This window comes from Tamandua tetradactyla (assembly GCF_023851605.1).
Source record: "Tamandua tetradactyla isolate mTamTet1 chromosome Y unlocalized genomic scaffold, mTamTet1.pri SUPER_Y_unloc_1, whole genome shotgun sequence".
In the NCBI taxonomy this organism is placed as follows: domain Eukaryota; kingdom Metazoa; phylum Chordata; class Mammalia; order Pilosa; family Myrmecophagidae; genus Tamandua; species Tamandua tetradactyla.
The window spans coordinates 116,136-129,140 of record NW_027518259.1 but is presented as its reverse complement, the minus strand read 5'-3'; the positions used below and the strand labels follow the sequence as shown (position 1 = coordinate 129,140).

Below are 13,005 nucleotides of genomic sequence, written 5' to 3'. Positions count from 1 at the left end.
TAGACTCACTCAGCATAATGTTCTCTAGGTCCATCCATGTTATTACATGCTTCATAATTTTATCCTGTCTTAAAGCTGCATAATATTCCATCGTATGTATATACCACAGTTTGTTTAGCCACTCGTCTGTTGATGGACATTTTGGCTGTTTCCATCTCTTTGCAATTGTAAATAACGCTGCTATAAGCATTGGTGTGCAAATGTCCGTTTGAGTTTTTGCCCTTAATTCCTTTGAGTAGATTCCCAGCAATGGTATTGCTGGGTCGTATGGCAATTCTATATTCAGCTTTTTGAGGAACCGCCAAACTGCCTTCCACAGTGGTTGCACCATTTGACATTCCCACCAACAGTGGATAAGTGTGCCTCTTTCACCGCATCCTCTCCAGCAGTTGTCATTTTCTGTTTTGTTGATAATGGCCATTCTGGTGGGTGTGAGATGATATCTCATTGTGGTTTTGATTTGCATTTCTCTAATGGCCAGGGACATTGAGCATCTCTTCATGTGCCTTTTGGCCATTTGTATTTCCTCCTCTGAGAGGTGTCTATTCAAGTCTTTTCTCCATTTTGTAATTGGGTTGGCTGTCTTTTTGTTGTTGAGTTGAACAATCTCTTTATAAATTCTGGATACTAGACCGTTATCTGATATGTCATTTCCAAATATTATTTCCCATTGTGTAGGTTGTCTTTCTACTTTCTTGATGAAGTTCTTTGATGCACAAAAGTGTTTATTTTGGGGAGTTCCCATTTATTTATTTCCTTCTTCAGTGCTCTTGCTTTAGGTTTAAGGTCCATAAAACTGCCTCCAATTGTAAGATTCATAAGATATCTCCCTACATTTTCCTCTAACTGTTTTATGTCTTAGACCTAATGTTTAGATCTTTGATCCATTTTGAGTTAACTTTTGTGTAGGATGTGAGATATGGGTCTTCTTTCATTATTTTGCATATGGATATCCAGTTCTCTAGGCACCATTTGTTGAAGAGACTGTTCTGTCCCAGGTGAGTTGGCTTGACTGCCTTATCAAAGATTAAATGTCCATAGATGAGAGGGTCTATATCTGAGCACTCTATTCGATTCCATTGGTCAATATATCTGTCTTTATGCCAATACCATGCTGTTTTGACCACTGTGGCTTCATAATATGCCTTAAAGTCCGGCAGCGTGAGACCTCCAGCTTCGCTTTTTTTCCTCAAGATGTTTTTAGCAATTCAGGGTACCCTGCCCTTCCAGAAAAATTTGCTTATTGGTTTTTCTATTTCTGAAAAATAAGTTGTTGGAATTTTGATTGGTATTGCCTTGAATCTGTAAATCAATTTAGGTAGGATTGACATCGTAACTATATTTAGTCTTCCAATCCATGAACACGGTATGCCCTTCCATCTATTTAGGTCTTCTGTGATTTCTTTTAGCAGTTTTTTGTAGTTTTCTTTATATAGGTTTTGTGTCTCTTTAGTTAAATTTATTCCTAGGTATTTTATTCTTTTAGTTGCAAATGTAAATGGGATTCGTTTCTTGATTTCCCCCTCCGCTTGTTCATTGCTAGTGTATAGAAATGCTACAGATTTTTGAATGTTGATCTTGTAACTTGCTACTTTGCTGTACTCATTTATTAGCTCTAGTAATTTTGTTGTGAATTTTTCTGGGTTTTCGATGTATAGTATCATATCGTCTGCAAACAGTGATAGTTTTACTTCTTCCTTTCCAATTTTGATGCCTTGTATTTCTTTTTCTTGTCTAATTGCTCTGGCTAGAACCTCCAACACAATGTTGAATAATAGTGGTGATAGTGGACATCCTTGTCTTGTTCCTGATCTTAGGGGGAAAGTTTTCCATTTTTCCCCATTGAGGATGATATTAGCTGTGGGTTTTTCATATATTCCCTCTATCATTTTAAGGAAGTTCCCTTGTATTCATACCCTTTGAAGTGTTTTCAACAGGAAAGGATGTTGAATCTTGTCAAATGCCTTCTCTGCATCAATTGAGATGATCATGTGATTTTTCTGCTTTGATTTGTTGATGTGGTGTATTACATTAATTGATTTTCTTATGTTGAACCATCCTTGCATAACTGGGATGAATCCTACTTGGTCACGATGTATAATTCTTTTAATGTGTTGTTGGATACGATTTGCTAGAATTTTATTGAGGATTTTTGCATCTATATTCATTAGAGAGATTGGCCTGTAGTTTTCTTTTTTTGTAATATCTTTTCCTGGTTTTGGTATGAGGGTGATGTTGGCTTCATAGAATGAATTAGTTAGTTTTCCCTCCACTTCGATTTTTTTTTTTTTGGCTTTTCAAAAGGGAAATTTAATAAGTTGCTCATTTACAGTTCTAAGGCTGAGAAAATGTCCCAATTAAAACAAATCTATAGTAATGTCCAATCAAAGGCATCCAGGGCAAGATACCTTGGTTCAAGAAGGCCGATGAAGTTCAGGGTTTCTCTCTCAAGTGAGATGGCACATGGCAAACACAGTCAGGGCATCTCTCTCAGCTGGAAGGGCACATGGCAAATACAGCGTCATCTGCTAGCTTTCTCTCCTGGCTTCCTATTTCATGAAGCTCCCCGGGAGGCATTTTCCTTCTTCATCTCCAAAGGTCACTGGCTGGAGGACTCTGCTTCATGGTGCTGCAGCATTCTCTGCCCTCTCTGAGTCTCTCTCTCCAAAATGTTTCCTCTTTTATAGGACTCCAATAAACCAATCAAGACCCCCTCAAATGGGTGGAGACATGTCATGCCCTAATCCAGTTAAACAACCATTCTTGACTAAATCACATCACCTAGGGAGATGATCTCATTACAGTTTCAAATATACAATATTGAATAGGGAGTATTCTACCTTTAAGAAATGGGATTTATATCAAAGCATGGCTTTTCTTAGGGGGCATACTTCCTTTCAAACCAGCACATTCCACCCTCTGGCCCCTAAAAAAGACATGTTTTTCCCATATACAAAATACATTAATTTCATAACAATATCAGAAACCTTAAACCTTTCAGTAGCAGTACAATGAAGTACAAAATTAGAGACAGTATAAAATTTCATCAAGTCAGTTACAGGCATGGTCTGTCCTAAGGCAAAATTCTCTCCATTTGCTCTGGAACTTTGAAAACTCATAACAAGTTATTTGCTGCCAACATACAAAGGAGGAACATTCATAGGATACATATACAAATTTCCATAGGGAGGAAGGAACGCAGGGGTCACCGGACCCGTACAATTTCAAAAACCCGCAGGGCAAAGTCCATTAGATTTCAAAGTCTGAGACTCATTTATCCTCAGGGCTTTAGAAAGCGGCAGTCCCACCCTTTCAAATGCCTATGCCTGCCTCTCTCTGAATGCAACCTTGGGGGATATTGGGGAGACCACCCTTCTCTAGGCTCCACCCTCTCCAAGCATCGGGGCTGCACCCGGGCTCTCTGCCATCTCCGGGGCACATGCTCTACCCCCTCCATGTGGTGGCAGCCAGGCTCTCCCCAAACCCCAAGGAATGTGCTTCACCCTCTCCAAGACCTGAGGCCGCATGACTCTTCCACTGCAACAAGGTGGAAGGCCCACACTCTGCCTTTGGGGCAAACTCACCCTCTCCACGGGCTTGGGTGGGTCCACTCTCCTGGCCTGAGGCTTCTTGACTTCAGACTCCAGCCTCCATGGTTTTGCCTCTGAAGTTATTTTTCCTCCAATGTGTCCCTTCTCTAAATCTCCCAGTCCAGACTGGCAGCAGCTCTGTTTATACAGGTCCCACAGCACTCTCGTTGGCTTTCTATGCAGTAGCCTTGGATCATGCCCATCAGACATAAGGAGTTTCCACAAATCCTTCCTGGATAACTCCATGTCCAATCCTGACTTTCTCTGAAATGGCTGACTGGTTTCACATTTGGTTAAGACCTCATATAGGGCACTATTCTCTGGAGTCTCCCTTTCTGTAGGCCCAGAATTTTCCAAGACCTCAATTTCTGGTTTCTTTTTACTCAAGAGTTCAGTTTTCAGCTTATCTCTTTCCTGTCGCATTTCACTATAAGCTGCAAGGAGAAACCAGACTGCACTTTTGACATTTAATTTGGAGATCTCTTCTGCTAAATATCCAAGTTCATGGCTTTTAAAATCAGCCTTCCAGCCAAAGCCACTAGTTAATTTTGCCAGATTATCTGCCATTTTAAAATAAGAATTGCCTTCCTTCCAGTTTGCAATAACATGTGCCTCATTTCTGTCTAACGCCTCATCAGAGGCATCTTTAGAGTCCTCATTTCTACCAACAGTCTCTCCAAAGCATTCTAGGCCTTCTCTATCAAGCTTTTCACAACTCTTCCAAAATCTTCCCTTTATCCATTTAAAAAGCCGTTCCAACATATTTGGTATATACGAACTGCAGCAGCAACACCCCATTCTCCGGTACCAAAATCTGTTCTAGTTTGTTAGCTGCCAGAATGCAATATACCAGAAATGGAATGGCTTTTCAAAAGGGGAATTTAATAAGTTGCTCGTTTACAGTTCTAAGGCTGAGAAAATGTCCCAATTAAAACAAGTCTATAGAAATGTCTAATCAAAGGCATCCAGGGAAAGATACCTTGGTTCAAGAAGGCCGATGAAGTTCAGGGTTTCTCTCTCAAGTGAGAAGGCACATGGCGAACACAGTCAGGGCTCCTCTCTCGGCTGGACAGGCACATGGTGAATACGGTGTCATCTGCTAGCTTGGTCTCCTGGCTTCCTGTTTCATGAAGCTCCCCGGGAGGCGTTTTCCTTCTTCATCTCCAAAGGTCACTGGCTGGTGGACTCTCTGCTTCATGGTGCTGCGGCATTCTCTGCTCTCTCTCTGAGTCCCCACTTCGATTTTTTTTTTTTTGAATAGTTTGAGGAGAGTTGGTACTAATTCTTTCTGGAATGTTTGATAGAATTCACATGTGAAGCCGTCTGGTCCTGGACTTTTCATTTTAGGAAGCTTTTGAATGACTAATTCAATTTCTTTACTTGTGATTGGTTTGTTGAGGTCATCTATGTCTTCTTGAGTCAAAGTTGGTTGTTCATGTCTTTCCAGGAATCCGTCCATTTCCTCTAAATTGTTGTATTTATTAGCATAAAGTTGTTCATAGTATCCTGTTATTACCTCCTTTATTTCTGTGAGGTCAATAGTTATGTCTCCTCTTCCATTTCTGATCTTATTTATTTGCATCCTCTCTCTTCTTCTTTTTGTCAATCTTGCTAAGGGCCCATCAATCTTATTGATTTTCTCATAGAACCAACTTCTGGTCTTATTGATTTTCTCTATTGTTTTCATGTTTTCAATTTCATTTATTTCTGCTCTAATCTTTGTTATTTCTTTCCTTTTGCTTGCTTTGGGATTAGTTTGCTGTTCTTTCTCCGGTTCTTCCAAGTGGACAGTTAATTCCTGAATTTTTGCCTTTTCTTCTTTTCTGATATAGGCATTTAGGGCAATAAATTTCCCTCTTAGCACTGCCTTTGCTGCATCCCATAAGTTTTGATATGTTGTGTTTTCATTTTCATTCGCCTCGAGGTATTTGCTAATTTCTCTAGCAATTTCTTCTTTGACCCACTTGTTGTTTAGGAGTGTGTTGTTGAGCCTCCATGTATTTGTGAATTTTCTGGCACTCTGCCTATTATTGATTTCCAGCTTCATTCCTTTATGATCCGAGAAAGTGTTGTGTATGATTTCAATATTTTTAAATTTGTTAAGACTTGCTTTGTGACCCAGCATATGGTCTATCTTTGAGAATGTTCCATGAGCACTTGAGAAAAAGGTGTATCCTGCTGTTGTGGGGTGTAATGTCCTATAAATGTCTGTTAAGTCTAGCTCATTTATAGTAATATTCAGATTCTCTATTTCTTTATTGATCCTCTGTCTAGATGTTCTGTCCATTGATGAGAATGGTGAATTGAAGTCTCCAACTATTATGGTATATGAGTCTATTTCCCTTTTCAGTGTTTGCAGTGTATTCCTCACATATTTTGGGGCATTCCGGTTCGGTGCATAAATATTTATGATTGTTATGTCTTCTTGTTTAATTGTTCCTTTTATTAGTATATAGTGTCCTTCTTTGTCTCTTTTAACTGTTTTACATTTGAAGTCTAATTTGTTGGATATTAGTATAGCCACTCCTGCTCTTTTCTGGTTGTTATTTGCATGAAATATCTTTTCCCAACCTTTCACTTTCAACCTATGTTTATCTTTGGGTCTAAGATGTGTTTCCTGTAGACAGCATATAGAAGGATCCTGTTTTTAATCCATTCTGCCAATCTATGTCTTTTGATTAGGGAATTCAGTCCATTAACATTTAGTGTTATTACTGTTTGGATAATATTTTCCTCTAACATTTTGCCTTTTGTATTATATATATCATATCTGACTTTCCTTCTTTCTACACTCTTCTCCATACCTCTCTCTTCTGTCTTTTTGTATCTGACTCTAGTGCTCCCTTTAGTATTTCTTGCAGATCTGGTCTCTTGGTCACAAATTCTCTCAGTGACTTTTTGTCTGAGAATGTTTTAATTTCTCCCTCATTTTTGAAGGACAATTTTGCTGGATATAGGAGTCTTGGTTGGCAGTTTTTCTCTTTTAGTAATTTAAATATATCATCCCATTGTCTTCTAGCTTCCATGGTTTCTGCTGAGAAACCTACACATATTCTTATTGAGTTTCCCTTGTATGTGATGGATTGTTTTTCTCTTGCTGCTTTCAAGATCCTCTCTTTCTCTTTGACCTCTGACATTCTAACTAATAAGTGTCTTGGGGAATCCCTATTTGGGTCTAATCTCTTTGGGGTGCGTTGCACTTCTTGGATCTGTAATTTTAGGTCTTTCATAAGAGTTGGGAAATGTTCAGTGATAATTTCTTCCATTAGTTTTTCTCCTCCTTTTCCCTTCTCTTCTCCTTCTGGGACACCCACAACACGTATATTTGTGCGCTTCATATTGTCCTTGAGTTCCCTGATACCCTGTTCAAATTTTTTCATTCTTTTCCTGATAGTTTCTGTTTCTTTTTGGAATTCAGATGTTCCATCCTCCAAATCACTAATTCTATCTTCTGTCTCTTTAAATCTATCATTGTAGGTGTCCATTGTTTTTTCCATCTTTTCTACTTTGTCCTTCACTTCCATAAGTTCTGTGATTTGTTTTTTCAGTTTTTCTATTTCTTCTTTATGTTCAGCCCATGTCTTCTTCATGTCCTCCCTCAATTTATCGATTTCATTTTTGAAGAGGTTTTCCATTTCTGTTCGTATATTCAGCATTAGTTGTCTCAGCTCTTGTATCTCATTTGAACTATTGGTTTGTTCCTTTGACTGGGCCATATTCTCAATCTTCTGAGCGTGCACCGTTATCTTCTGCTGCTGGCGTCTGGGCATTTAGTCAGATTTCCCTGGGTGTCGGACCCAACAAGGTTGAAAGATTTTTCTGTGAAATCTCTGGGTTCTGTTTTCTTATCCTGCCCAGTAGGTGGCACTCGTGGCACACGTTTGTCTCACATGTTTGGAAGGGATCCCCCCAGTCACCGATCTCCGCGGCCTGGGGATTTCCGATCCAATTCTCTCCGTTGGTTCGGGGGGCCGCGTGTGTTGGGGGCGTCAGCTTCCGCGGCTTGAGGGGATCCTGTGGCTGGTTGCCGGCCGCAGCGGGCCCGGGGAATTCGCCACCGGACCAGGAAGTCACCCGTGGGGGAGGGGCATTGGTCACCGGCTGCCGTGGCCTGTGGAATTCCCCACTGGACCAGGAAGTCGCCCGCAAAAGAGGGGCGCTGGCCGCCTCAGCTTGGGAAACTTGCCTCTCCAAGACTCTCAGCCGGCCTGGGAAGGAGGGAGGGAGGAGCTCTGGCCGCCACAGCTGCCGCTGTTCGGGAAATCGCGCGCTGTTCGGGAAATCGCGCGCCGCTCGGGGATCTCACCGCAGCCGAGTCTCGCAGTCAGACTAGCCAGTCCAGACTGGGGTACGCTGTGTGTCCATTACCTGTCATGGCCCCGGGAGCTGTTCTGCACTGTTTCATTCACCTAGTAGTTGCTTTGGAGGAGGAACTAAGATGCACATGCCTTACTAAGCCACCATCTTGGCCCCGCCTCCTAGAAATTATTAGTTTTATGAAGAAGGCATGTTGAAAGCTGAGATAGGTTTAAATTTAAACCTTCTGTTCCAAATAGTTAGCCAGCTTGTGAATGCATAGGAAAAGTTCTTGAAGGAAAAGTGCTGCTCTACTGATCATGCAAATGGTAAGAAAGCCATTCAGTTTTATTGCTGATATGAAGAAAGTTTTAGTGGTCTGGACAGAAGATCAAACCAGGCTCAACATTTCCTTGAGCCAAAGACTTATCCAGAATAATACCCAAACTCTCTTCAATTCTGTGAAACTGAGGGAGATGAAGAAGCTACAAAAGAAAACATTGAAGGTAGCAGAGATTGGTTCATGAAGTTCAAGGAAAGAAGCCATTTCCATAACATTAAAGTGTGAGGTAAATTGAGATAACCTTCTCGACCAAAAGGACGAAGAGAGAAATTGAGACAAAATAAAGTGTCAATGGCTGAGAGATTTCAAACAGAGTCCAGAGTTTATCCCGGAGGTTATTCTTACGCATTATACAGATATCATCTTTTTAGTTAAGGTGTAATGGAGAGGCTGGAGGGTAGAACTGTGTTCCAGTAGCCATGTTTCTTGAAAATAATTGTATAATGATATAGTTTTCACAGTGTGAGTGTGGTTATGAAAATCTTGTGTCTGATGCTTTTTTTATCTATCTTATGGACAGATGAGTAAAACATATGGATTAAAAATAAAGAATAGGAGGAAAAAATGTTAAAATAAATTTAGTAGATTGAAATGCTAGTGATCAATGAAAGGGGGGGTAAGGGGTATGGTATGAATTTTTTTGTGTTTTCTTTTTATTTCTTTTTCTGAATTGAAATGTTCTAAGAAGTGATCATGATGATGGACATACAACTATGTTATGATATTGTGAGTTATTGATAATATATCAAGAATGGAATGATCCATATGGTAAAACTGCTCATATTTGTATGTTATGATGTTTAAAAAATTAATTAATTAATTTTTAAAAAGTGCAAGGTGAAGCAGCAAATGCTGATGTAGAAGCAGCAGCAAGTTATCCGGAAGATCTTGCTAAGGTCATTGATGAAGTGGTTACAAGAACAACAGATTTCCAATGTCAGTCTTCTATTGGATAAAGCCAAAATCTAGGAATTTCTTGCTAGAAAGGAGAAGTCAGTGCCTGGCGTCAGTACTTCAATGACAGGCTAACTCTCTTATTAGGAACTAATGAAATGGTGGCTTTAAGTTGAAGACAGTGCTCATTTATCATTCTGAAAATCCTAAGACCCTTGAGAATTATGCTAATTTGCCTCTGCTCTCTAAGTGGAACAACAAAGCCTGAATTACTATACATATATTTATAACATGGTTTACTGAATATTTTAAGCCCATTATTGAGAATTACTGCTCAGAAAAAAAGATTCGTTTTAAAATATTGCTCATTGACAGTGCTAAGAGCTCTTGTGAAAATGTATGAGATTAATATTTTAATGCCTGCTAATAAGCATCCATTCTGCAGCCCATGAATCAAGGAGAAGCTTCAATTTTTAAGCCTTATAGGCATTTTTTTTGTAAGTCTGTGTCTGCCACAGATGGTGATTCCTTTGATGGATCTAGGCAAAATAATTTGAAAACCTTCTGGAAAGGATTCACCATTCTAGATGCCGTTAAGAACTTTTGTAACCCATGGAAAGGTGTGTCACACTAACAGGAGTTTGGAGGAAGCTATCCAATCTTAATGGATGACTTTGAGGGGTTCAGGACTTCAGCAGAGGAAGTAATTGCAGGTGTGATGGAAACAGCAAGAGAATTAGAGTTGTAGTTCGCATATGTAACTGAATTGCCAAAATCTCATGAAAAAAACTTGAACGCATGAGGGGTTTCTTTTAATAGATATGAACAAAGGGATGGTTTATTGAGATAGAGTCTACTCCTGGTGAATAGGCTGTGAATATTGTTTAAATTACAATAAAGTTCTTAAAATTATTGTTAAAATAAATTTATTATTTTATTAACAAAGTTTGTTAATAAAGTAATGGCAAAGTTTGAAAAGATTAACTCCAATTTTGAAAAAAAGAGTAAGTAAAGTACTCTTCAAACAGCATTGCATGTGTGCTGGTTTGATATTGTTATGTACTACAGAAAAGCCATTTTCTTTCCCAATCCAGTTTTGCGGAGGCAGACCTCTTGTTTAGGTTGGGAACTTTGAATAAGTTGTTTCCATGGAAATGTGACCAACCCAACTATTGCTGGGACCTTTTGATTAGGTGTTTTACTTTGAGAGGTATCTCCTCCTCCCATTCAAAGTGGGTCATATACTGGAGCCCTTTAAGAGGAAACTATTTTGGGAAAAGCTTCAGAGCTGATACAGGCAGAGATGTTTGGAGATGCAGAAACACAATGCCCCTAGAGAAGATGTTTGAAACCACAAGTCAGAGGACCAACAGATGCCACCCTTGTGACTTGTCAGCTGATAGAGGTGTTTCCACATGCCATCAGCCTTTCTTGAGTCAAGACATCTTTCCTTAGATACTTTAGTTTGGACATTTTTATGGCCTTAGAACTGTGAACTTGTAACTTACATTCCCATTTAAAAAGGTGTTGCCTTTCTGGCATATTTCATTCCAGTATCATTTAATAAACTACATGCGATAAGCCTTTCATGAAAGAAAAAGTCAATTGATGTGGCAAACTTCATTTTATTCTTATTTTAAGAAACTGCCTCAGCCACCCCAAGGTTCAGTAGTCACCACCCTGAATAATCAGCACACAACACCTTCCAACAGCAAAAAAAAAAGATTATGAATGGCTGCAGGCTCAGATAATGATTAGCATTTTTAGCAATAAAGTATTTTTTCACTGAGGTATATACACTGGTTTTTAGAATTAATGCTGCTGTGACACATTTAATAGACTACAGTATACTCTCAACATAACTTTTATCTGCACAAGAAAACCAAAAAATATCATGTGATTTACTTTATTGTGGTAGTCTGGAATCACAGTTGCAATATCTCTGTGGAAAGCCTGTAAAGTAGACTGTCAATATACAGGAATATAGAGTAGATGTTGAATTATATTTCCAAGTAAACAAGGACATTATACTGACAAACATTTTACCTTAAACGAAAGTTTAAAGAAATTGTTTTATCACTTTTATTTTATTGTATTGTTCTTCTCTTTATTCCCTTAGGAAACATTTGCCATTTGACACTTCAGGAGTCATTGGCCAAGAAGACACACTGTTTGGCCATAAAATCTGCCTGCACTTTAGCTTTGATCCACAAATTGGAATTGATCCAACTAAAGGAAACATAGGAGTGGTCCTCCTTCAAGACCCTATAAAGAGGGAAGAAATGCCACTTTCTCACACTTACAACATCTGCTGGAAGAGCTGTTATAATGGCCAGTACAGACACTGCAGGGTATACCAGTATCAGAGTAAGCCACAAGAGTAATATTATGCTGTATCATAAATGTAGTTCATATTATGCAAAAATACAGACATTTTAAAAGAGCTTAAAATAAGCCTATAAATAATTGACTTTATATTGTCCTTTCTAGGGAAATAAAGTGAGTCCTAAACAGGAAAGTGACAGTATCAGATATTAAAATTATTCTGTATTCTATTACTTTGTAGAGAATGGATTCAGGAAAAGCTAAAGAAGTTCATGGGTATATAAAATTATCATATTATCTCAGGAACTCCATTTTATTATGTGTTTGAAATCTATAGTGTGAAAGGCTTGGGAGCTATTTTTTATAAAATCTTTAAAAAATGTAATATTCTATGTTGCATGATCCTTCCCATCTCTATTCCTTCAGACCACAGTAACTTTGGGACCATTAACAAGAAATTGTCTCTTAAATTGCTGGACCTCTCATACTGCCACCATCAACATATCCATTTGACTACAACTGACAACTTGCACATCTGGAGGCAGCCACAAGAAGACTGTTGGGTACTTAAGGGCCAAGTTACTATTGGTGGGGCAGGAGAATGTAGAAATATACATAAAATTCTGTGAGGATACATAGAGAAATTTATTCCTAGGATTACTAATAAGCAAACAAGTCATGAATATGTTTACTGAAAATTTATGAACATACAGAAGTTATTAAAGAAAAAACAGCTTTGGAAAGAATAGACAAAATTATGTTTTCGATCTGGGGATTATGTTTACAATACAAATAGAATTCTGTTCAACAATTTAAAATGAGTACCTAAAAAATAGTTATGAGGGATAATTGTTATTTATTCATGATAATACAAAAGTAACATCACATGTAGTTAGTGATGAAATACACATGTATAAAAATAAATATCTTTTAAACTGATGTGACCCTGTTCTTAAAGAGAAGCCTAACATGGAAGGTCATATAGTAGGTTTTGGAGAGGGTAATACTTAGGTATGAAAGACATGAAATTTAAGAAGAATAAAGAGGTTAGAAAGACATTTAAAGCAAGATAAATAGGAAATGCAAAACTATTAAAGGCATTTGAAATTTAGAATTTTCATGTTACGGCAATGTTTACCATTCAAGTCTGAGATGGAGTAATGAGATGATATGTTCTTTATATATAAACATATAACTAGAATTTTTGTCAAGTCTGAAATACTTGAAATCAATATATAAGAAAAATATTGAAATTAAGAGAGGCAAACCTAAGAATTCTATTATAGATTCAGAGTGAGAAGAGACTTTTGTGATGGCAGATATCAGAAGATCCAAGCCTGAGCACAGTACTCAAGGAGCTTATTATTTAAGAAAGAAATAGACTGTATAGTGTAGTGCCATAATTTAGTACAATATAACGTTACCAATTATAGAAATCTAATGAAAATTACTGTTTACAGTAATTTTTGCTATTATAGTAGAGGCACAATGAAGAAATAATTAATTTTACCTATTTATGACTAGTTGAAGGAGATGTTTAAAATCCATTTTGAAAGA

At 38.2% G+C, this 13,005-nt stretch overlaps 1 protein-coding gene across 2 annotated transcripts in view; it reads left to right on the top strand.

The window, feature by feature from the left end:
• The window catches only part of LOC143673050 (uncharacterized), a 57,559-nt gene that overhangs the window by 8,434 nt on the left and 36,120 nt on the right, over nt 1-13,005 (top strand). For both annotated transcript variants that reach the window (XM_077147425.1, XM_077147423.1), the window contains 2 exons: nt 11,243-11,490; nt 11,875-12,011. In XM_077147425.1, coding sequence (XP_077003540.1) covers nt 11,243-11,490; nt 11,875-12,011 — 385 coding nt within the window. The remainder of the gene's footprint in view (nt 1-11,242; nt 11,491-11,874; nt 12,012-13,005) is intronic.